General features: G+C 51.5%; 1 protein-coding gene and 1 pseudogene across 1 annotated transcript; one reads left to right on the forward strand and one right to left on the reverse strand.

The window, feature by feature from the left end:
- Positions 1 to 5,581: 5,581 nt before the first annotated feature.
- Positions 5,582 to 6,403, reverse strand: LOC143879073 (uncharacterized). Its single transcript, XM_077381266.1, has one exon. It carries the CDS (start codon positions 6,401 to 6,403, stop codon positions 5,582 to 5,584), a length of 822 nt encoding a protein of 273 aa, XP_077237381.1.
- A 3,525-nt stretch (positions 6,404 to 9,928) lies between these two features.
- On the forward strand, positions 9,929 to 11,174 carry LOC143879074 (F-box protein SKIP2 pseudogene; annotated as a pseudogene).
- Positions 11,175 to 24,888: the final 13,714 nt, after the last annotated feature.

Genomic DNA, 24,888 nt, shown 5'->3' on the forward strand with positions numbered 1-24,888 from the left:
TAATTGGGCGAGTGCGAAGGGACGCGGAGCCATCCCAAGAGTGAGTGCAAGGAGACGAGGAGCTTTCTCCGGTTCGTGGCAAGTCTTGCGAGGCGGAGCCGAACCAAATTGTAATTGGGTTGATTCCTCGCCAGTAAAGGAATCCTTAGTGAAGCCATCAACGGGTTTGGTTGGTGGAGTGGAGTAGGCCTCACGTTGGAGGACCGAACCACTTTAAATCTCGGGTGCACTCTCTCTTATCTCTTGATTTGAATTTGTACTGCACTTAGGATTTAACTTATATGCTTAATTTTCATCTTTGATTCCTTAATCTTTAAAATTGGTTTAGGAGTTTTTCAAAAGGTTAAAACTTGTAAGCAAGCTAATTTTACCTCCTCATTAGTTGCCAATTCGGGACCACCCTTGGAATTTCAACTTTCCTTCTTCCATCAAGAGGTGGAAGGAGGAGTATGTGTTCATCACCCCTCCATCGGACGTTGGCTGGGACTTTCCTCACTCTTGGAGGCGTTCCGTTGAGTGGCGGAGGAAGTCCCTTCCCGACGAGTCTGATTACAACAAGTTTGACTTGGGGAAGCTCGCCCCTGGGGAGGCTATTGATGTTTTCGAGTTCAGATGGGAAAGGGGCCTGAGGAGGCTTGGTTTGCTGGGAGCTGAGGATAGGAGGGACCGCCGTATGGGTGAGGGAACGGGGGAGAGTTCTGCCAGCCATCGCGGTGAGACCCCCCCCCCCTTTTTTTTCTTCTTTTGTTGCTGTTTCCCTTCGTTCTGAGCGATTGTTGTTCTCCTGTTTTTGGCAGGAAGTATGTCTTCTCCTGGCGATGCTGGCAAGGGGAAGGAGGTTGCGGCGACGACAAAAGATCCGGAGAGCCGCAAGAAAATCTCTTCCGATTTTATGGCCGCGGCCAGGCTGGGCCGGTCGCAAGCGAGGCTTCTGGCATCCGTGCCTTCCAGCCCCTCTGGCCGAAGGGTCGGAGGAAAGTGGGTGGTTAGGTCTTCTCCTCCGGAGTTGGAACCTTCCACCAAGAGGGCTGTCCCTTTTGGCGCTCGACAGGAGGACGTGCCAAGTCGGATGGAGGGGGCGGTCATGACCAAGCTTCTTCTAGAGCGGGCGGAGCTTTCGCCGCAGTGTCTCCAGGTGCGGGGAGAGATGTTCAAACCTGACTGGAAGATCGGCGTCGAGGATAGCGTCCTCGCGAATCCTCGGGTTGCGGTGGAGCTAGGGGTGACAACTGCTCTCCCTGGCGACGAGGCTGAGTTGGAGAGCTTTGATCGTAGGGCCCTGGGGGCTCATTATTTTCAATCAACGTCTTGCGTAAGTACCGGGTGGCCGGTTTTTTTTTTTATTGTACTTCATTCCCTTTGTTTTTTTTTCTTTTTGTTGGAAATTTTCTGGTGGCTTGTTTTCGCAGTCCCAAAGCTATGCCAGGAGGATGGTGCAGTGCATGCTTGAGGACGAGGCGCGAGTCCGGCAGCTGAGTGAGGATTTGGACAAAGCCCAGGCGGAGAAAGTGACTTTCTATGATACCATTGCTCGACTTCGGGAAGACCTCCGAGTGACTGTGGAAGGGAGAAGCCGCGCGACGGACAAACTGGTGGTGGCTAAACGAACGCATGCCAGGGAACTGGCGAAGGCGCGGGAGGAATGGCGCTACTCTGAGGAGTTTCTCAAGGCCGCGGCGGCCGCGTTCAGCGTGGATGTTGAGATAGACGCATTTGCCGAATGCCGGCGGCGTGTCCGCGAGGTTGATCCTTCCTTCCCTCTGGACAAGCTGATGCATGAGGCAGAGGGAGGCGCTTCAGAGGGTCTTTCGCCAGCATCGGTGGGAGTACCGGGGTCGGCCGAGGAGGAGGTGGCCGCCCTGGTAGATCCCGCGGTTGCCGAGACTTCTGAGGGGGCTTAATAATGCTCGGATGCCTTGGGGAGTTTGCTTTCTCCTTTTTTTTGGTCTTATTGACGTATCTGGTTTGTAATAACATTTGAACTATCTTTCTCTTCTTTATACGTGATGTGCCGCGAGCTCTTTGAGTTTTCGGTATGGCTTCTTGGGCTATTTGAGTTGTGATCTTTGTTGGCTAGAGTACTCCTAGTGCACCCCGTAGGGCGTCTTTTTTTTGTTTTATAGAAGGACTATCTTCCCCTCGAGTGATCAGTTCGGGGTTAATGGGTCCCGCCTGCCCTTAGAGGGGAGGTCTTTTTTTTCATGGGGAGCGTTCTAGGGTATTCTCGAGGGGATCGGCCCCGATGCTACCTCTGTCTCACTCCCTGTCTTCTTTCGGGTCCCTTATTTATCATGGGCCGGAAAGTGGAGATGCGTGCGGTTTAGGTAGAAACGCTATTCCATTGATTCTTTTAAGGAGGAGAATACATCTTTGCTTCTAAAACACAAAAGAGAAACAAACAAAACACTTGTCATGCCTTAAAGGAAAAACACGGAACTTACCCTATCTCTTTACTGGTAAAACTGTCGGAGGTTGTCCATGCTCCAACTTCGAGGGACTGGGGTCCCGTCGAGGCGTTCTAGTTGGTAGGCCCCGGGGCGGAGTGCCCGAACGACCCTGTATGGTCCTTCCCATTTGGGTGCGAGTTTCCCGACGTTGCGGGGATCGGATACCTCCGCCCGCCGCAGCACTAAATCTCCGGGTTTTACCGAGCGCTTTTTTACTCGGGCGTTGTAGTACCGCGCCACTCTTTGCTGGTAGGAGGCGGTTCGGAGGAAGGCCTGCTCTCTTTTTTCCAGCACGAGGTCGAGGGTGTTCCGGAGGAGTTCGGAGTTTCCTTGTTCGTCATAATTTTCCGTGCGGAAGTTGGAGAGGCCAATTTCTAGCGGGATGACCGCTTCGGCCCCGAAGGTTAAGCTAAAAGGGGATTCTCCAGTTGCAGTCCGTGGCATCGTTCGATAGGCCCAGAGGACGCTAGGGAGCGCCTCTACCCAGTTTTTCCCGGCCTCTCCCAATCGCTTCTTGAGGCTCTGAAGCAAGATCCTGTTAGTTACCTCTACCTGCCCGTTGGCCTGTGGGTGTGCTACGGAGGCGAAACGGTGTTCGATGCTTAGGCTGTCACAGAATTTGCTGAATTCAGCACTTGCGAACTGGGGACCGTTGTCCGTCACAAGTGTCTTTGGAATGCCGAAACGGCAGACTATGTCGTGATAAATGAACTTCTCCGTCGTTTTCGAACTGGGTTTTGCTACGGCTTTGACCTCGACCCATTTGGTAAAGTAGTTGATGGCTACGTACAACATTGTATGTCCCCGGGGGGCTTTTGGGAAGGGTCCGAGTAGATCCATGCCTCACATGGTGAAAGGTAGAGGCCCTGCCATTGCAGTGTACGGCGTGGCCGGTTAGCGGGGGGTGGTCGCGTACCTTTGGCATGGGCTGCATTTTTTGACGAACTCCTTGGCGTCCCTGAGGATCGTAGGCCAAAAGTAGCCGTGCCTCACGATTTTCTGAGCCAGAGTTCTGCCGCCTCCATGGTCTCCGCAGATCCCTTCATGTACTTCTTGTAGCGCGTACTCTGATTCGGAGGGTACCAGGCATCGGAGGTACGGCCACGTATATGACCGTTTGTAGAGCCTGGGCCCGTGGACCACGTAGTAGGCGGCTCTTGCGGCTAGGCGCCGGGCCTCCAGCTTACCTGCGGGCAGTATCCCGTCTTTCAGGTACCGCATGATGGGGTCCATCCAGTTTGGTCCAGGTGGAATCTCCAAGACTTGCACTTCGTCGATGCTGGGGTAGGGCAGTATTTCTGTGAGCACGGTGCCGAAGTCATGGGTCTCTTTGGCGGCCATTTTCGACAATGCGTCCGCTCGATTGTCCATGTCTCGCGGTACCTGGAGGATCTCTACCTCTCCCATTCCCTGCAGCTTCTCTTTTACCTTCTGAAGGTATCTCTTCATTCTGAAGCCCTTGGCCTCGTATATTCTGTTCACTTGGTTAACGACGACCTGGGAGTCGCTATGGACTTTTAATTTTCCCGCGCCGAGCTCCGCGGCTAGACTCAACCCTGCCAGTAAGGCTTCGTATTCGGCCTCGTTGTTGGAGGCTTTGAAATCTAGCCGGAGGGCGTATTCTAGTACGAACCCTTCAGGGCCGCGTAGGACAACTCCCGCCCCGTGCCCTGTTTTACCTGCTGAGCCGTCAATGTGCAGGGTCCAGTGGACCTCGTCGCTCTGTTCCGCTGGGCCCGGCGCCATGTCTTCGCGAGCTGTCTGCTCGGTGGGGCGCTCGCTATTTTCAATTGTTACTGGTTCTGCTTCCGGGGCCGTATATTCCACTATAAAATCAGCAAGGGCTTGAGATTTAATAGCCGGCCTCGGTCGGACCTGTATGTCGAATTCTCCCAGCTCGACGGCCCAACTTACCATCCTGCCCGAGGTCTCCGGTTTTTGGAGAATTTTCCTCAGGGGTTGGTCGGTCAAAAGCACAATGGGGTGGGTCTGGAAGTAGGGGACTGATCCGGACTTGTCTCTCCGGCTGATCTTGGGCTATAGGGATGGAGTCTAGCTCCTTGGCGGGCTCTCCTCTGATTGTGCGGGCCCGCTGCCGGGGGTCTTCACTGCCGATCGTGAAGTTTTCGGCCGGGGCGTTGGTCCCTCTGAGGCTGGCTGCATAGCACTGGCGTGCTATCATTTGCTGCCCCCGGACCTCCCCTACTCCGGTAGGAGTGGGGAATTTCATCTTGAGGTGAGGGGTGGAGACTACTGCTCCTAAATCTCTTAGAGCGGGGCGCCCAATAATGGCGCTGTAAGTGAAAGGTATATCCACAACCATGAAGGTGGTCAGGACGGTTTTCTGGAGGGGGTATGTCCCGAAGGTCACGGGTAAGTCGATTTTGCCATTGACCCGCACAGATGCCCCGGAGAACCCGTAGATGGAGTATTCTGCGGGTCCTAACCTCTCTCGGCCCAGTTTCATTTCCTCGAAGGTACCGAAGTGTAATACGTTGACGGAGCTTCCCGTGTCAACCAGAATCTTCCCTACGTCGAAGTTGGCGACGACTAGCCTGACGACCAGTGCGTCGTTGTGCGGGACCTGTAGCCCGTCGAGGTCTTTGTTGGAAAAGGTGATGATCTGGTTTTGTCGGGGTGGATCTGTTCGGGCCTTTTTGGAAGGTATGTCCATGGAGAACACCCGTTCTGCGTACGCTTGTCGGCCGGCCGTCGTCGGTCCTCCGGCTGCGGGCCCACCCGCGATGACATTGATTTTTCCAATGATGGCGGGTGGCTCTTCCCTAGCCTGTTTGACCGGCTCCTCCCTCTTGGGGCGCTGGTGGTGGTGCGAGTCGTGCCGGCTGCGCGATCGATGTCGGCTGCGGGAGCGGCATCTGCTAGGGGAGCGGTGTCGGCTATCGGATCGGCGCTGGCTACCAGACCGGTGCCGATTTTCCGACCGACGGCTGCTGCGCGTCGGGCGCTTATCTCTGGACTGGTCGTCGCGGCGGGGGGCCTCGTGAGAGCTTTCAATGGGGTTCCAGAGATATTGGTTTAGGTGCCCCTTCTCTGCCAGTTTTTCTAACTGGAGCCGGAGGTGGAAACAATGGTCGGTCTCGTGGCCGTGGTCTCCGTGAAACTCGCAGAACTTTTTAATGGACCGCTTCTTGGGGTTCGTGGCCATTCTTTTGGGGGGGGGTCAGGAGACCCTGATCTCTGATGGTGAGCAGCACATGGGAGAGGGGGACCTTTAGGGGGGCGCTTCCGAGCCTTTCGAAGACGGGGATGGCGTTCCGGTTGGCAGACCCTTCCCCGGCTCGTGGCCTTGGTGGCTTTAGGCCATCGTTGCCTTTTCTTTCCTCAGGACCGGGTCGGCTCCTCTCCCGTACACAGGCCTCTTCTGCTCGCACGAACTTATCTGCCTTGGATTCTAGTTCCTGCAGGTCCCGAGGTGGCTTGAGGGTGAGGTGTAGCATGAGGTTCGGATCGATGGTTGCGTGCTTCAGTGTCGCGACCGCTATTTGGACGTCTATGTTGGGGAGTTGGGCCAGTTCAGCGTTAAACTTCAACATGAAGTCTCTTAGGGTCTCGTTCTTCCCTTGTCTGAGGGCTAAGAGGGCATCCGCCGGATCGTGGCGTAGGCGGTTGCTGGCGAACCTTGCGTTGAACTTTCTTCCGAACTCGTGGAAGGACGCGATGGAGTCGGGCTCCAATCTCATGTACCAGTCGTTAGCGGTTTTTCTTAATAGGGAGGCAAAGGCTCTGCACATAAATCCGTCCGACACGCCTCGGAGCGTCATTACCCTTTTGAAAGTTTGGAGGAATTCGAGGGGGTCTGTGCTTCCGTCATACAGACCGAAGCGGGAAAGGTCTATCCCTGCCTCCACCGGGGTTTTTAAGACCTCAGAGGTGAATGGGGACGTAGTTTCTTTTTCCCATTCATCGAGGATGCCGTGGGCATAGGGTTTTTTCATTTCCAACCTAACTTCCCGGATTTGCCTTTGTAGGTCTGCTATTGGGTCTGGCCCTGCGGGTTGCGCTGAGGTTGCCACCTCTTCGGTCCGGGCGGGGGGCAGTTCCTGATGGTGAGCCGGCCGAAAAGGGGGGGCGCGGCTGAACATTGCTTGCTTTCCGTCGGGTCGTTGGTGTCCCCTTGCAGCGGGGGTAAGGGACTGTTGGCCGATGGGGAGGGCGTTCGGCGGGCTGGTGTTCGTCTTCGCCGTGGGTGGTGTTCTTCCGGCCGTTCCTCATCACCCTCGTAGGCCTCTGTCTGGTCGTGTGCTGTCGGGGGCCTCCCCGATGCCGGGGGCTCCGGCGGGGGTAAGCACTGGAGTAGCTCTTGACGGAGTTCGTTGAACATTTTCATGGTGGGGACCATTTGCGGTGTGATGGAGGAGGGGTTGCGCCGGCCCGAGGGCGGCGAATCTGGCTCCCGGGAGCTCGAGGCGTGGGTCTGCGCGTGTTGGGCCTGACTTCTGGTCATTACTCCTATCTCTTGCTGTTGGGTGTGGTTTCTCATCGCCATATGACGTTCAGTACTCGACGAGTCCCACGGATGGCGCCAATATGATGGCGTCTGAATCCGGGTCTGCGATCGCGCGGCCGGTAGAGGGCCTCCGCGGGGTCTGCAATCACAAACAAAGGGGTCAGGGGATCCGGGGTGGGTCCCGGACGACCACTTCGACACCCAAGTCAGATCCTTCGACCAATCAATATAAAGGACAGCGAGGAGAGGAAGGGAGTTTGATCAGGGTTACCAGGACCAAAACGCGCGGTTCTTTTCTGGGTGGGAATGAGTGGGTCGGAGGGGACTAGCAGGGAGAGTGGGATCAAGTCCCTAATCTCCTCCGTCGTTGCCACGCCTCTTTTTTCGGTTGTTTTTGTGGAGTTGTGAATGGGGGAAACTTTTCTGAGAATCTGCCTCCTTCCCCTCTTTCCTTTCCTCCCTTTTTAAAGGGAGACGGGCAGACCTTTTCATCATTATGGAAAGAAAACCATCCTTTGCGAGATTGGGCCGTTCCCCTGCTTCGCCGGCGCGTGTGCCATTCCGGCGCGCATGCTTCGCCGGTTGCTTCCTTCCATAGTCTGTGATGATGAGGCCTGGATGGCGGGAAGACGACACGTGTCGCGATCGTACGGTCTTGCCATTTTACCACGCCTTTCTTCATGATGATCTGTGCGTTACTTGTGCATGGATGACACGTGGCGATATCTGGGGGCGACGCCGTATTTGTGCCCCATCACTCTTGCCACTCGATTTTGTTGGAATTATAATCTGTATTACAACCATTAAAATGCAATGTGATGTTGATAAAAGCATTGTGGAAAACTATTTCATCATTGCCTCTTCTATACATATGTATTTACAAACGTGAAGTAGCGAGAGGATCCAACTTCGTTACTTGCATCCCCAAAGTTTCGGAGCTTCAAAGAGAGGAATATAATTGAGTGAAAGGGACTTAAGCAAAAAGTGTCAAAGAAACTTATCGAGCTGCTGTGAAATTTCACATCCAAATGTAATACACCTGGAGAACAAATGAAAAAGAGGCAAAATTTATAAACAAAATATTAACAGTACCTTCCCTTTGGGTGGTTTAAAACCACCTAAAACTGTAGTATTAGCCAACATTTTAAAAATATCATTAATATCGTTATGACGACTGGGCTGCATCCATGCTTGAATGAACTCACCGCTCCGCTACCCTTTCATGCGGCCCCTTGTAGTGGTGTCGCAGTTGCTGCTTAAGTATCGTCGTCATGCCATGTCGTTTGCAATCCAAGCAACTGAAACCCGAAACTCTCTGGAAATTGCGGCGCTTGAACTGCCCAAAATAAAAAAAATACTGATTGCATCTTAATCGGAGGAGAGGGTTGATTGTGGTCGATGCTGGCCTCATGTACATCCTGGTTGCATCGTGGCTTCTGATCTTTACCCCAATCTGTTAGAATGTGGTTCTCAAAGATGAATTGGAAAAAAAATATTTCATAAATAAAAATACAAAACAAAAATATATTAAAAGAAATCCCTGCCCGACGTTTTACACTACTATTATAGAGAAAGCAAGATTGCACCCTTTAATATAGATAAAGGGTCGAAAGGAAGTTGCACAAATCCTTTCAAATGGATCTTGCAAAGACGAAAATTGAAAAAAAAAAAAAAAGTACTGAAATGAAATAACTAACCTCTTTTTTTATCTTCTCATTGCTGATCTCTGGATGCAGGAGAGGAGGTGTCAAGGACGAATAGAAGAGATAGTGGAATAGGTGGGGAAGGAAGGTTGTTTCCATCAGATCTTATAATGTATAGAGGTTTTAACGCATTAAATTCAAGCAATGGAGAATCCGTTAGGGTTAGGTTGAGGCGTTTAGGAAGAAAAGTTGAGGAAGGGCCTATTGCTTGTAACCGCCACTACAAGAAAAGGGACATTCACCGACGGTCATGACCGTCGGTGTATATACCAATGAACGTCGGTGTAACTTACACCGACACTTTTAGTGAACGTCACTGATGCTACCGTGCCTAAATGTATGCTACCGTGCCTAAAACGTCGGTGATACCATTTATACCGGCGTTTATGAACGTCGTTATAAATAAAAATCAGACGTTGCTTTTAAGGTAATCGCCGACGCTTTAAGAAACCGTAGGTGTATATAATATTACACCGACGGTCACGACCGTCAATAAATCCCAAGTGGGCCTTTGGATACGTATATTTACTGTCGTTTTTGGAGCGTTGGTAAGTACACCGACGGTTACTGACCATTGGTGAATATGCTATTCAGCGACGTTTTTGGAGCGTCGGTGTAGACACCCCATTTTGACCGGACCCAAGTTCGTGTTGATTGTGCAAAACCCCGTCCAATGAGTGAGTGGATGCCCCAAATTTAACCCCAGCGTAGATTAGGGTCCCGTCCAGATCCTCACAAAATTTCGTCGAGATCTGAGCTCATTCGCTCAGCCAGCGAGGCGATGCAGTAAGCATAGTGTAAGCAATGAAGGGGAGTGAATTATTCATATTATGGAATATCTGAAGCAAGGGGGGTGAATTAGCTCGTCTGGGACGGAGCCGATTCGTGCGCCCATCGAAATGTTTGTGCGCCCATAAAAATTTTGTGCGTTCATCAATTAATGGGGTGCCATTATCAGCAACCTTTCAAGGTTATAAAAAACAGAAAAAAAAAGAAAAAGAAAGAAGAGGCTCTCATTTTTTCGTTTCAAAAGAAAGCCCTAGCAGAGAAAAAACCCAAACGAAAGAAAATCTGCTTCAAACCCTAACTTCGTCTTCTCCGGCGAGCTTGCCAGAGCTTCGGCCGAGACCTTGTCTTTGATTTTCCTCCATTATAAGTTGTTGATTCACTTTGCCTTCTTAGATCTGTTTTGGAAGCCCTGCAATTTCGTTTTTTCTAGTTAGAAATCAGAATTTCTTCACCTAATTTTTCCGATCGGATTTTCCTTTCTCCGGCCATTCTCCAGCTAGCTCCGGCAAGCTCCGAGTGACATGATCTCTCGTTTTGATTCTGTTTCTGTTCTCTCTCTCAAATGCTCTAGAAAGCTTCTTAGTATTGATGATGATGCCCTAGCTTTGATCGGAAGCGGTCTCACTTCGCTTAAGAAGCTCAAGCTCAAGGGTTGCGTCGAGCTCTCAGATGAAGGGCTCTGTAATTTCTCTCTCCTCTGTAAATCTCTCTCTAAGCTTTATTGTGCTTCTTGTACCTTTGGTGCTAAGGGTTTGAACTCTGTTCTTGCGAATTGCCGCCGGTCTCAAGATCTTACTCTGATGAGGCTGAGGAAATTGGATGCTCAGAATACACAGCTGGGTGAATTTGAATTGAATGATTTTAATGAAGAAAAACTCTACCTAGAAGAAGAAAGGGTTATACAATTCGTATGGTAATTATAGTCTTGAGAGGTTGTGTTTGAAAGACCTACACAACGCTCGGCTTTTCGCATCCCTACTATCTTCATCCAAGGGATTGAAGACCCTTATCGTGTGTCGGAGCTCAGGGGATTGGGATCCAATTTTGGGGAATTTACAGTGCAGTTTAATTGAGATTCAGATGGAGAATATGCAACTCACTGATGCTGGCATTTTTGCTATCTCCTCTGTGTGTTTCGACCTCGAGGTATTATATGTTAGCCGGGTTTCAGATTGTACTGATGCCGGATTTTCAGCCATTGGGAATTCCTATAGGAAGCTGAGGAAGCTTCACATTGATGCCTGCAGCAAATTTGGCATACGGAACATTGTTGGGGATGAGGGGGTGATGGCAATGGCCACCAAGTGTTCCCAATTGCAGGAGGTTGTGCTTATGGGTGTGCCCATTACGGTTCTCTCGCTAAATGCCCTCGCCTTGAACTGCCCGGTCCTTGAGAGGATGGCGTTCTGCAACACAGAGTCAATTGGAGATTCTGAGATGGGCTTTGTGGCTGCTAAATTTACTTCACTGAAGAAGCTGTGTGTTAAGAATTGCCCTGTCTCTGATGGTGGGATAGAGGTTGTCGCATTGGGTTGCCCCAATTTAGTGAAGCTGAAGGTGAAGAGGTGTAGGGGAGTGACGCAGGCGACTATTTGCAGGTTGAGGTTGCATAGGAAGTCGTTGGTTGTTTCTGTGGATGTTGGGTCTTTGTCATTTGAGGAGGATGAAATGATAGTGGAAGATGAAGGTGCAGGGGCTGCGAATGGTGGGGGCGATGAAGGCATTAGTCCAAGCCCAATCTTTAGGGGACTTACTCGGTCCAGGTAGTACTCTCCTCTTTATTTACTAGATTTTCTTAGTCTTTTAGTCACCATTAGATATTAGAACCCTATCATTGCAAGGGCGATGAAGGAGTCATCCCAAGCCCTTCTTTTAGGAGAAATTGTTTAAATCCTGTAGCATCCATTTCTCTTCATTTTAGAAGACTTTCCAAGTCTTTCAGATATTCCCTTTAGACATGTTTTATCCGATTGGTGTTTCATTTGTTTTGTGATCATGCTAGTTTACTTGTTTGTGACCACGCTGGTGTACCTGTTTGTGAGCACGCTAGTTTACTTGTTTGTGAATCGCACTTGTTTGCTTGTTTAGTGTCTTATCTCGAAATATGTTTCGAACTACGTTGGCTTGATCCTCTTCCACGAGGTACGTAGTGCAGCTTGGGATCCAAATCCCAAGTCCAGCCAAACTTTTTGTAAATAATGTTTTAAACCTCATTCAAAAACCTTTAAAACCTTGTTTTCAAAAGATCTTCCTCTAAAGTTAGGAGTTTCTCCTAGATAGAGAGTTTTAGAGTTAGGAGTTTCTTTTTGATAGGGTGTTTGATTGTTTGTTTGTTGTGTGCTTGTTTTAGAGTTAGGGGTCTGTCCTAGAGTTATAGGAACGATTCCGTCTGGTCAGCTGGCGATCCACATCGCCGACTGATTACTAGAATAGGATATGTTAGTCCACCCTTTGTTTTCCTTAGGAAACACAGCCTAGTTACACATAGGTTGTAAGAACCACCTGCATTAGCTTAGGGCTAATCTGCATTTAGTTAGGGCATATAGGGTGTCCTAAAATCCGCAATTCACTGGAATTTAAATAATCGTACAAGAAACTTTAATAACTAGTCCGATCTTTTAGATCGAGTCTAGGATAGAGGTCTATGTGTCTTACGCACCATAGCTTAGAATAGGCGCGAAGAACTATGCGACTCTGATTCTTGTGGAGGCGGGGATACGTACGCTTCTTTGGATGAACATCAGACCATCCGAAGACTCGGATCAAATCGTTTAGAGTCTTAGGATTTGTTGTGTTGTTATTGTATGTTTTGATATGTTTTCTTACTTTCTTGTACTGATCCTATACCTTTAGCTGTAACTTGCATGTGTTTGTCCACCAGAACTTAGACACTCATTAGGAATGTCACTCATAATCTAGCTATGTTTAGGTGGCACACTTCTTTCATTTATTTTTTGTATGCTTATTATTTCTATTCTCAGAAAATGCATGCTTAGGTAGACGACTCCTAAAAATTGTTCCCATTTCACATGATTTTGCCCAAAATTCCTTGAAATTAATAAAAATGGTATAAGAGACCAAGTGTTCGCACTCGGGCAAATTTGGGGTGCTCTTCAAACCTTCTCCATTCGTAATCAGGCACGAACCCATTCATTTCTGATTATCCATGGTATACAGTTTGTTTAAGGATCCATGGCCGTATACCATGGATGGTGACTCTGAGTTTGTTTAGGTACGTTTTGAATCCGGACTTGTTCCCGAATCGAGAGGTATCTCTTTTATATCGCCACTCGTGCTATGCTATGAGGGTGGCACCTGTTTCGAGAGTTCCTTGGTAGAACTTTCCTTCACGTGTGGATGATCCAAGAGGTCGCTGGGGGCTCGTCCCCCACCTCTCTCCCGGATCGGGGTCCACAGTCGGTGATAAGACTGACACTCACAAAACGTCGTTGAATAGGATATGGCTGCACTTTCATTGTTGAAATCACCGACGGTCCTGACCGTCGGTAAATATAGATAAATATTCTTTTTTTTTAATCCCTTTATTTTGAATTTGTCCATCAAATGGAGATACAACCTGTAGCATGCACAATTTCCTCGAATGCATAAACAATGACTTACATTCCAAAATCAAATGGTCGTAGAGCAGAAATTAAAATTACCTGAACTGCGTCTATCAGTTTTGGTCTATCAGAATAAGCGGCAGGTTGGGTTCCAAAGATCAAAGAGCTAGGCCATACATTTCCCAAAAAAAATACGTACAAAAACAGATCATCCTGATAAAAAGAGATGTAAGGAAGATGAGGCCTATATGTTCATAACACAATTGATCACAGGTGCTATGCTGTATGTCAACATCATTTTTAAAGATATCTAAATAGCTTTTGGAAACGATAACAGCCAATATGAGAAGTTTAAATTAAAGAGAGGAGTGTGAATATCAAAGGAAGATAGTGTAGATATCGCTTCCCGACCTCAAAACTATCATCTTTAATCTATCCTCACACCTCTTGGTAGGTCATAGTAAAACCATCAGGACCAGGGAACTTTGTCATGATGATCCATAGGGGAAAACAAAAAAAACCATTCAACTTCTTCCTCAAAATCCTTGTCAAGGCAGATCCTTTCCGGGTCAGAAATACTCCTAGAAGATAACCTGTCAATCTTAGGACACCAACCGCTACCCCCCACAAACAACATAAAAAAAGAAGTTGATGTTAGCTTCTGCCATAGCCGATTCATTCCCAATAAAGAGGCCATCTACCCAAATTCCTCATATGGTATTTCTACAAGATGTAGAAGAAGCCATTATGTGAAAAAAGAGGTATCCCCATCCCCTTCTTTCAGCCACAGAATTTTGAGTGTTGTCTCTTTGTCAAGCACCCCACCTAAAACGATTCTTCGAGTAATAGAAGTTGCATCCAAGATTCTTTCTTCAATACCTCCTCAATGACCCTGAGTTTGGCAATAATATCTTCCTTCTTAAGAGGACCAAAAGTACGTCTTTTCCATTCCTCAAATTTTCCAGGCAAATTTAAGTCTACCACTTTAAAGACCTCTCATCCATGACTCTCACTACTGATGGCGTTTGGATCCGGGTCTGCGATCGCGCGGTCGGTAGAGGGCCTCCGCGGGGTCTGCAATCACAAACAAAAGGGGGTCAGGGGGTCCGGGGTGGGTCCCGGACGACCTCTTCGACACCCAAGTCAGATCATTCGACCAGTTAATATAAAGAACAGCTAGAAAGGGAGGGGGTTTTGACCAGGGTTACCAGGGCCGGTGCGCGGGGACATTTCTGGGGCATAAATGAGTGAGTTGGAGGGGACTAGCAGGGAGGGCAGGATGGGATTCCTGGCCTCCTCTGTTGTTGCCTCGCCTCTTTTTCCGGTGTTGCGGGGTGGAGGATGAGTGAATTCCCTGCTTTCCGGGGTCAAAAGAAAAAAAAAGGTCCCCCTCTTCTTCCTTTCCCTCCCCTTTTAAAGGGAGGTGTGCGGCCCTTTTCATCATTATGGAGGGAAAAACTTCCTTTGCAGGATTGGGCCGTCCCTCTGCCTCGCCGGCACGCGTGGCTTTGGCGGCCATTTCCTTCCCTAATTTGTGATGATGAGGCCTGGGTGGTGAGAAGAACTTCCTTTGCAGGATTGGGCCGTCCCTCTGCCTCGCCGGCGCGCGTGGCTTTGGCGGCCATTTCCTTCCCTAATTTGTGATGATGAGGCCTGGGTGGTGAGAAGAACTTCCTTTGCAGGATTGGGCCGTCCCTCTGCCTCGCCGGCGCGCGTGGCTTTGGCGGCCATTTCCTTCCCTAATTTGTGATGATGAGGCCTGTGTGGTGAGAGGGCGACATGTGTCATGAATGTGTGGTCTTTGCTGTTTTCCAACACCCTTCTTCATGATGGTTGGGCCCTGCTCGTGCATGGATGACACATGGCGATATTTGGGAGCGTAGCCGTATTTGTGCCCCATCATAACTCCCCCTTACTCCTTTGGTCCATTGAATGGGCCAAGGGAGTAACATTTTGTTCGAGCTAAGTCATGATGAGGATATTTACGAGGGCTCCGGGGTGCGTGGAGACGTGCCGTTTTATCCGGCGGCTGTCCTTGGGAAGCGGCGGCGTCGTTAGGAAGGCTGCGTTGTCTTGAGGCACCAGGATTTCTTTCCCGAGTTTAAAAGAGGGGAATTACCCTGGTGTCTTTTTGTGGCTCCTCGTCGCTCTTCTTCTTTCTTTTGCGGTAGGGGTTCTTTTCGTATATTCTCCAGCAACATGTCTGGCTCTTCTTCACGAGTTAGGGGCAAGGCTTGTTTCCTCCAGGAGTCGTCGAGCGACCCTGACTTGTCCTCCGATCCGGGGGAGGATCTCGTGGCTCGTCAGAAGAAGGCTAAGAGGGGCCCGGGCGCTTCGTCGGGCTTCCCCCCCTTCGCCTTTCTTCCCTGCCTAGGAGGGACAGATTGTCCAGGTCTTGCGTTGCCCGGGAGTGGTCGTTTTTCTCTCGAGCCTATCGTCAGGGAACGGAACTGCGTGGGCGTGTTTCGAAGATGGGTCAGGAGATCGAGAACTTGAAGCGGGAGAACGAGGTTCTACAGAAGAAAGTTCATCTTCTCAACGAACAGCTGTTGGAATATGAGGTGGACCCCCTGCTGGAGACCTCTTGGGAGGAGGAGGGGAAATCCTCTGGGGAGGAGTCGTTCTCCGATTAAGCTTTGGCTTTCTATGTTTTCCTGCGTGTCTATCCCCTTCTCTGGCGGGGATTTCTGAGGCCTGCGTGCCCTGTGCTGTTTTTTGGTTTCCCTTTATTTTTGTAGGCCTATGGGCCAGGAGGATGTTAATGGGTAGTTTATGTGTATTTGGGCCATATCTCTTAATGTTGTTCTTGGCTTGTGATGGAGAATCTCTGTGTTTGCAAGGATTTGCGATGCTCCGACCTTTCCGGGCGCTCTCCCCTTTTTTTTGGGGGGGGGGCCCGAACCTGCGTGGGGTCGGGATAGCGAGGCGTGTCAAATTCATGTGATTTTGCCCTTTACCCTCTACTTCCTTTATGAAGGTTAGGCTTTATGTAGATTTGGGGGCGACACGTGGCGTGCTCCGGTGATAGCGCTGTCTTTGCATGTTATCGTGATATGACCTTTAGTCCATTGATTGGCCTCGGGGAGCGGGCCCGTTGGCATAGTTAAAGGATAATGTGGTGAAGGCATTTATGGGAGCATTGGGGTGCGAGCGGATATTCTGCTCCGTCCGGCGGCTCCTTCCCGAGACGCCGCTTGGTTGTTCAGTAGGAAACGGACACGCGGGTAGTAAGTGCTTCGTTTTTTCACACCGGGGTTTCCTATAAGGGTTCTATAAGGGGTGAGCTTTCCTGAAGTCAGGAATATCGCCCTTTGTTTCTTCTTTGCCTTTTTGATTTCTTCCGGCCTTTCTTCAGGCTTGTCCGAGATGTCGTCGCCTTTCCAGGCTCCCTTTGCGGGCGGCGATCGTAGGTCTGATCGCGACGGGAGTCGTCCGAATAACCCCGAGGCAAATTCTGGCGGGCTGGGGCCTCAGCGAGGGGTTCCGGAGGGGGACGTGGATCATCCTCCTCCCCTGCACGAGAGGGAGTCTCATGAAGCGTTTATTCACCGCAACCGTTCCTTCTTTTCCTGCGTCCATCGTAGGGGAATGGAGGTTTTTAGCCGGATGAGGGACATGGATCGGGAGATTGCTGCTTTGCGCGCGGAGAATGATCTGCTGAGGAACCGGGTGCGTTGGTTAAATGACCAGGCCCGTTTGGCTGGGAATCGGCGTTGGGGAAGCTCTTCGGACGGGGAACAGAGTGATAGGGAGATTTCTGATGCGGAAAACTCTTTCAGCGGTCAGTCCCTCTGAGCTGATTGCGGTTGGAGTTCGGAATTTTTGGAGGAAGCCTCTTGTCTTTGCGCTTTCTTTTTTTGTCTTAGGGATCTTGGGGGCTTCGGGCCTGCGTGCCTATTGTCCTTACTCCCCTTTTTGTAGGCCTTTGGGCCAGGAGGAAGTGGTTTATGAATGGTGCCTTTCTTTTTCCTGTTTCTGATGTGTGTTTTCTCCTTACGTGTTTGCTTTTCTTTTGTATGCTTGCTTTCTCGCGCATTTCTGAGCCCTTGTCGCTGCGTTCGATATTTTCAGCCCGGTGGTATTTTGTATGGGGTATCTAGTCGTACCTTTATGATGGGTTCCGAGCTCTTTGCCATCGAATGTGGTTTTTTTTTTTTTTTTTTTTTTCTTGTGGAGGTGTATGTCGGGCCCTTGTGACGGGGTCCGAGCCCTTTCTTTATGAACGCAGTTTTGTCCATCTGGTGGAGGTGTATGGATGGCTTGCTGGGGAAGTTATGTCGTTGGTAGGGGTAGAGACGTCCTTTCCGTATGGCGCTTCGACTTATGGCGGTTCCCTTAGGTTTCTCAATCGGCGCCACGTGTGCACGTCCCATCGACTTAGAAAGGGCGGGAGATCGAACGACAGATGTCAAAACCCTAGCCCTTTTTAAAGCCTTTTTGGGGATTTCATTTTTTAACTTTATTCCTTCGTCTTCCTCGATTAGAACGGGTTTTTTCTCCGCGGCGATTCTTCTACGTGTTGCTTGTCGTCCACGCTTCGTTCGGTGAGTTCTGTGTCTATGTTTCATAGCTTACGATGTCTGTTGCGACTGTGCCTCAGAGCCCCTCTTCTGCGTCGGTAGAGGTGGTGGAGAGGGCTCCGGTGAGAAAGAGGAGGCGGTTGTCTGTAGAGGGTGGGAGCGGCGTCGCTGAAGATGTGCGGCAGTCCACGGAGTTGAGGGATAGTTCCGGGACCTCCGGGTCGTCGGTGGGGGCCGCTGCTTCGGAATCTCCGGCTCGAGTTTCTTATGCTTGTGGGGCGGAGATTGGGGACATTCGGCCTGGCGCCGTTATTCGTCCCGGCCGGGTGGCGTGTTTCAGGAATACTTTGGAAAAAGGGGCGGCGGAGAAAATTAGGAGGGAGTTCCACATCCCCGACGATTATGGGATTAGAGTCCCCTCCTTTGTAGAAGGGGTGTGTGGGGGTACCACGGAGGAAGAGGTAGCTTTCTACGTGGAAGCTTTCCGGGCGGGGGTTAGGTTTCCGCTCTTGGACATTATAAAAGAGGCCCTTGAGTTTTACCAAGTGGCTCCTTCCCAACTGGCGCCTAATAGTTGGCGCACACTCCTGGCTTTTGTGGCCAAGGCGGGTCTTCATAAGGTTCAGCCCACCCTTCCGCTGCTCCGGGCCTGCGTGGCCCTCAGTCCGTTGGTGAAGGGGGAGGACATCTGGCTTTATCTGACCCAGCATCCTCAGGTGAAGATTGTAGCGAACTTGCCTTCGTCTATCAAGAAGTGGAAGGAGGAGTATGTGTTTGTTACCCCTCCATCGGACGCTGGCTGGGATTTTCCTCGTTCTTGGAGGCGCTCCGTTGAGTGGCGGAGGAAGTTCCTTCCCGACGAGTCTGACTACAGCAAGTTTGACTTGGGGAAGCTCGCCTCTGGGGAGGCTATTGACGTCTCCGAGTTTAGGTGGGAGAGGAGCCTGAAGAGGTTTGGCTTGGTGGGAGCTGTGGAGAGGAGGGTCCGTTGCATGGGCGAGGGAACGGGGGAGAGTTCAGCCAGCTATCGTGGTGAGCCCCTCCCCTCTTCCTCTCTCTTTTTTATTTTTTTTTGTTTTTCCTTTGCTTTGAGCGATTGTTATTTTCTTGTTTTTGGCAGGAGAGATGTCTTCTTCTGGTGACGTTGGTAAGGGGAAGGAGGTTGCGGCTGTGACAACGGGCTTGTCGAGCCGTAAGAAAATTCCTTCTGACTTTATGGCCGCGGCCAGGCTAGGTCGGTCGCAAGCGAGGCTCGCAACATCTATGCCTTCCAGCCCCTCTGGTCGAGCGGTTGGAGAGAAGGGGCCAGTTAGTTCCTCTCCCCCGGGGTCTGAGCATCCTGCCAAGAGGGTCGCCGGCCGCGTGGTGTGTCCTTCAATCTTTGCGGAGGACGTGCCAAGTCGGATGGAGGGGGCGGTAATGACCAAGCTTCTTCTGGAGCGGGCGGAGCTTCCCCCGCAAAGTTTCCAGATGCGAGGGGAACTGTTTAAGCCTGGCTGGAGGATTGGTGTTGAGGACAGCGTTCTTGCGAATCCCCGGGTTGGGGTGGAGGTAGGGGTGACAACTGCCCTTCCTTGTGACGAGGCTTAGCTGAAGGGCTATGATCGTAGGGCCCTGGGGGCTCAGTATTTTCAATCAACTTCCTGCGTAAGTAATGGGTGGCCGATTTTCTGATGGTATTTTTCTCTCCTCGCTGTTTTCGAGATTGCATGTTGGAAGTTTTCTGATAACTTGCCTTTTGCAGTCCCAAAGTTATGCCAGGAGGATGGTGCAGTGCCTTCTTGAGGATGAGGCTGAGATAAGTGCTGCGGGGGAGTTAAACCGGCAGTTACGTGAGGAATTGGACAGAGCCCGGGCGGAGAGAGCGACCTTTGATGACACTGTTGCTCAACTCCGGGAAGATCTCCAGGTAACTGTGGAGGGGAGGAGTCGTGCGTCGGACAAATTGGCGCTGGCTCGGCGAACTCATGCCCGGGAATTGGCGAAGGCACGGGAGGAATGGCGCGACTCTGCGGAGTTTTTTAAGGCTGCGGCTGCGTTCACCGTGGATATTGAGATTGATGCGTTTGCTGAATGCCGGCGGCGCGTTCAAGAGGTCGATCCTTCCTTCCCTCTCAATAAACTGATGCATGAGTCTGAGGTTGATCCTTTGCCGGCACCGGCGGAAGTGGTGGAGCCGGTAGGAGAGGAGGTGGCCGCCCCGGTGGATCGCGTAGTTGCCGAGACTTCCGAGGGGGGCCCAGTGATGTTGTGAATGCCTCGGGGGGCTTGCTCTTTTCTTTCAATGTTCCTGGTTATTTGGTCTGTAATAACTTTTGAACTACCTATTTTTTGTTGTTTGGTGTGTAACCGTATTGACATCTCTGCATATATACGATGCGCCGCGAGGTTTTTGAGGTCCTCAGGCCTTTGCGAATTGTGTTGGTGAGAGTATTCTTAGTGCACCCCGTAGGGCATCTGTTTATGGGAGGACTATCTTCCCCTCGAATGATCAGTTCGGGGTTAATGGGTCCCGCCTGCCCTTAAAGGGGGAGGTCTTTTTTCATGGGGAGCGTTTTAGGGTATTCTCGGGGGGATCGGCCCCGATGTTACCTCTGTCTCACTCCCTGTTTTCTTTCGGGTCCCTCATTTATCGTGGGCCGGAAAGTGGAGATGTATGCTGCTTTTGTAGAAGTGCTTTTCCATTAATTTGTTGACAATAATACATCTTTGCTTCTAGAACACAAAAAGGAAACCAAAACACTTGTCATATTTTTAAAAGAAAGGCACGGAACTTACCCTGTCGTTTTACTGATAGAACTTTCGGAGGTTGTCCATGCTCCAACTGCGAGGGACCGGGGTCCCATCGAGGCGTTCTAGTTGGTAGGCCCTGGGTCGAAGTGCTCGAACGACTTTGTACGGTCCTTCCCATTTGGGTGCGAGCTTACCCGTGTTGCGGGGGTCTGATACCTCTGCACGCCGTAGCACCAGATCTCCGGGTTTTACCGAATGCTTTTTTACCCGGGCGTTGTAGTATCGTGCCACCTTTTGCTGGTAGGAGGCGGTTCGGAAGAGGGCTTGCTCTCTTTTCTCGAGCACGAGATCGAGGTTGTTCCGGAGGAGTTCGGAATTTCCCTGCTCGTCGTAATTCGCGGTGCGGAAGCTGGGGAGGCCAATTTCTAGCGGAATGACCGCTTCGGTCCCAAAGGTTAAGCTAAAAGGGGATTCTCCAGTTGCGATCCGTGGTGTTGTTCGATAGGCCCAGAGGACGCTAGGGAGTGCGCCCAGCCAGTTTTTTCCGGCTTCTCCCAATCTCTTCTTGAGACTTTGTAGCAAAATCCTGTTGGTTACCTCGACCTGCCCGTTGGCCTGCGGGTGTGCTACGGAGGCGAAACGGTGTTCGATGCTTAGGCTATCACAGAATCTGCCAAATTCGGCGCTTGCGAACTGGGGACCGTTGTCTGTTACAAGGGTCTTTGGAATGCCGAAACGGCAAACGACGTCGTGATAGAAGAACTTCTCCGTCGCTTTGGAATTGGGTTTCACCACGACTTTGACCTCAACCCACTTGGTGAAGTAGTCGATGGCGACGTATAACATTGTATGCCCCCCGGGGGCCTTGGGGAATGGTCCGAGTAGATCCATGCACCACATGGCGAAAGGCAGGGGTCCTGCTATCGCGGTGTACGGTGTAGCCGGTTGGTGGGGGGTGGTTGCGTACCTTTGGCAGGGGCTGCATTTTTTGACGAATTCTTTGGCGTCCCTAAGGACCGTGGGCCAGAAGTAGCCGTGCCTTAAGATTTTCTGGGCTAGGGTCCTACCGCCTCCATGGTCTCCGCAGATCCCTTCATGTACTTCTCGTAGCGCGTAGTCTGATTCGGAGGGTACCAGGCATCGGAGGTACGGCCATGTGTACGACCGTTTGTAGAGCCTGGGCCCGTGGACCACGTAATGGGCGGCTCTTGCGGTTAGGCGCCGGGCTTCCAGCTTATCTGCGGGTAGTATACCGTCTTTCAGGTATCGTATGATGGGGTCCATCCAGTTTGGCCCCGGTGGAATCTCCAGAACTCGTATCTCGTCGATGTTGGGGTGGAGCAGGATTTCTGTGAGCACGGCGCCGAAGTCATGGGTCTCTTCGGCGGCCATTCTTGATAATGCATCCGCTCGGTTGTTCATGTCTCGCGGCACCTGGAGGATCTCTACCTCTCCCATCCCCTGTAGTTTCTCTTTTACCTTGTGGAGGTATTTTTTCATTCTGAAGCCCTTGGCTTCGTATATTCCGTTTACTTGGTTAACGACAAGCTGTGAGTCGCTATAGACTTTCAACTTGCCCGCGCCGAGCTCCGCGGCTAGACTTAGTCCTGCTAGTAAGGCTTCGTATTCGGCCTCGTTATTGGAGGCTTTGAAATCCAACCTGAGGGCATATTCCAGTGTGAACTCTTCTGGGCCGTGGAGGACCACTCCCGCTCCGTGTCCTTTATTGCCGGCGGAGCCATCAACGTGCAGGATCCAAGGGGTTTCATTGTTCTGTTCCGAGGGGTCCTACATCCCGTCGTCGCAAACCGTGTGCGCAGTGGGGCCCTCGCCGCTCCCCATTGTGGCTGGTTCTTCGGCCGGGGCCGTGAATTCCACTATAAAGTCAGCGAGGGCTTGAGATTTGATAGCCGGCCTTGGGCGGACTTGTATGTCGAACTCGCCTAGCTCGACGGCCCAACTTACCATCCTACCCGAGGTCTCTGGTTTTTGGAGAATCTTCCTGAGGGGCTGGTCGGTTAGCAGGACTATGGGGTGGGCCTGGAAGTAGGGGCGGAGCTTTCGAGCGGCACTGACGACTGCGAGGGCGAATTTCTCTATGTTCGAGTATCGGATTTCTGCACCGTGGAGAGTCTTGCTCACGTAGTACACAGGGTGTTCCTTTTTGTCGCTTTGTTTGGCCAACACCGCGCTTACTGCCGTGGGGCTGACGGCCAGATATAAAAATAGCTCTTCCCCCGCCTCGGGTTTGGCGAGTACGGGCGGTGTCTGGAGGTATTGCTTCAGAGAGTTGAAGGCCTCTTGGCAGGCCGGGGTCCATTCAAATTCCCGTATGTTTTTTAATTGTTTGAAGAAAGGTTGGCACTTCTCTGCTGATTTGGGCATGAATCGGCCGAGGGCCGTGATCCGTCCTGCGAGCCTCTGTACTTCTACTGCTGTCGTCGGGGGTTCCATGTCTAGGATGGCCTGGATTTTTTCTGGGTTGGCGTCGATCCCTCTTTGGCTGACCATGAACCCCAAGAACTTTCCGGAAGTTACCCCAAAGGCGCATTTCGCGGGGTTCAGCTTCATTCGGGCTCGTCGTAAGGTGTCGAAAGTTTCCTGAAGGTCGGAGATGTGTCTAGCGGCTTCCAGGCTTTTTACCAACATATCGTCGACATACACCTCCACGTTCCTTCCAATTTGCGTTTGGAATAGCTTATTCACGAGCCGCTGGTAGGTGGCGCCTGCGTTTTTTAACCCGAAGGGCATGACAGTGTAGCAGTAGACGCCCAGATCGGTGATGAACGCTGTTTTCGGGATGTCTGGCTCGTGCATTTTGATCTGATTGTAGCCTGAGAACGCGTCTAAGAAGGTGAGAAGTTGGTGTCCGGAGGTGGCGTCGATGAGTTGGTCAATGCGCGGGAGGGGATAGGGGTCTTTTGGGCAGGCCCGGTTGAGGTCGGTGAAGTCTATACAGGCCCGCCATCCTCCGCTAGCTTTCTTGACCATCACGACGTTTGACAGCCACTCGGGATACCGGATTTCCCTGACGAATCCAGCTTGTAGCAGTTTTTCCACTTCGGCCTTTATGTGAGTTTGGCGCTCTACTGCGAAGTTCCTCTTTTTCTGCCGGACGGGTTTAAGGGCGGGGTTCACATTCAACTTGTGGACGGCCATTTCCTTGGGTATCCCGGGCATGTCCTTGGCGGACCATGCGAACATGTCTTTGTTTATTCTAAGGAAGTTGATCATCTGGTCTCGCAGGGGGCCTGTTAACATGGAACTTATCCGGACTTGTCTCTCCGGCTGATCTTGGGTCAGGGAGATGGAGTCTAGCTCCTCGGCGGGCTCTCCTCTGATTGCGCGAGCCCGCTGCCGAGGGTCTTCACTGCCGATTGTGAAGTTTTCGGCTGGGGCGTTGGTTCCTTTCAGGCTTGCCGCGTAGCACTGGCGTGCTATCATTTGCTGTCCCCTGACCTCTCCCACTCCGTCCGGAGTGGGGAATTTCATCTTGAGATGAGGGGTGGAGACTACGGCTCCCAAGTCTCTGAGAGCAGGGCGCCCAATGATGGCACTGTAGGTGAACGGTATGTCTACGACCAGGAAGGTGGTCAGGATGGTTTTCTGCAAGGTGTACGCCCCGAAAGTCACGGGTAAGTTGATCTTGCCGTCTACCTGTACGGATGCCCCGGAGAAACCGTAGATGGAGTATTCCGCGGGTCCCAGCCTTTCCCTGCCCAGCTTCATTTCTTTGAAAGTTTCGAGGTGTAGCACATTGACGGAGCTTCCTGTGTCCACCAAGATTTTTCCTATATCGAAGTTGGCGACGACTAGCCTGATGACCAGTGCATCGTCATGCGGGACTTGCAGCCCGTCGAGGTCTTTGTTGGAAAAAGTGATGATCTGGTTTTCATGGGGTGGATTTGCTCGGGCCTTCTTGGAAGGTATATCCATGGAGAATACCCGTTCCGCGTATGCCCGCCGACCGGCTGTTGTCGGCCCTCTCGCCGCGGGCCCGCCTGCGATGATATTGATTTTTCCTATGATGGTAGGCGGTTGCTCGCGAGCCTGTGGCTGTTCGGGGGGCTCGCCCTTTCGGGGGCGCTGGTGGCGGCTCGTGTCGTGTCTGCTGCGGGATTGGCGTCGGCTTCGTGAGTGGTGCCTACCGAGGGATCGGTGTCGGCTTGTGGACCGGCGGCGGTTTGGTGACCGATGCCTACCTCTAGGTTTGCCGAGCGGGCGCTGGGCCTCGCATGGGCTTTTGTCAGGACTCCTGAGGTATTGGTTTAGGTGTCCTTCCTCGGCCAGCCTTTCCAGCTGAAGGTGGAGGTGGAAGCAGTGGTCAGTTTCGTGGCCGTGGTCCCCGTGGAATTCGCAGAATTTCCTGGCGGACCTCTTCTTTGGATCTGTGGCCATTTTCTTGGGGGCGGTAAGGAGACCCTGATCCCTAATAGCCGATAGAACGTGGGAGAGGGGGAACTGTAGTGGGGCGGTTCCCAGCCTTTCGAAGACGGGGATGGGGTTGCGGCCCGTCTGTCTTTCATCGGTTCGTGGCCTTATGGCCCTTCGGCCGTCGTTTTTTCTCTCGTCGGGGCCGGGCCGATTCTGTTCTCGAGCGTAGGCTTCTTCTGCTCGGACGAACTTATCAGCCTTTGATTCAAGCTCCTGTAGGTCCCGCGGGGG

The sequence above is a fragment of the Tasmannia lanceolata genome, unplaced genomic scaffold (genome assembly GCF_043159265.1).
Source record: "Tasmannia lanceolata isolate RefF3 unplaced genomic scaffold, GAP_Taslan_0.1 ptg000006l, whole genome shotgun sequence".
Classification (NCBI taxonomy): Eukaryota; Viridiplantae; Streptophyta; class Magnoliopsida; order Canellales; family Winteraceae; genus Tasmannia; species Tasmannia lanceolata.

Excerpts from the sequence above, each read along its gene's own strand:
- LOC143879073 (XM_077381266.1), bottom strand. The coding sequence starts at position 6,403 with ATGAAAAAACCCTATGCCCACGGCATCCTCGATGAATGGGAAAAAGAA.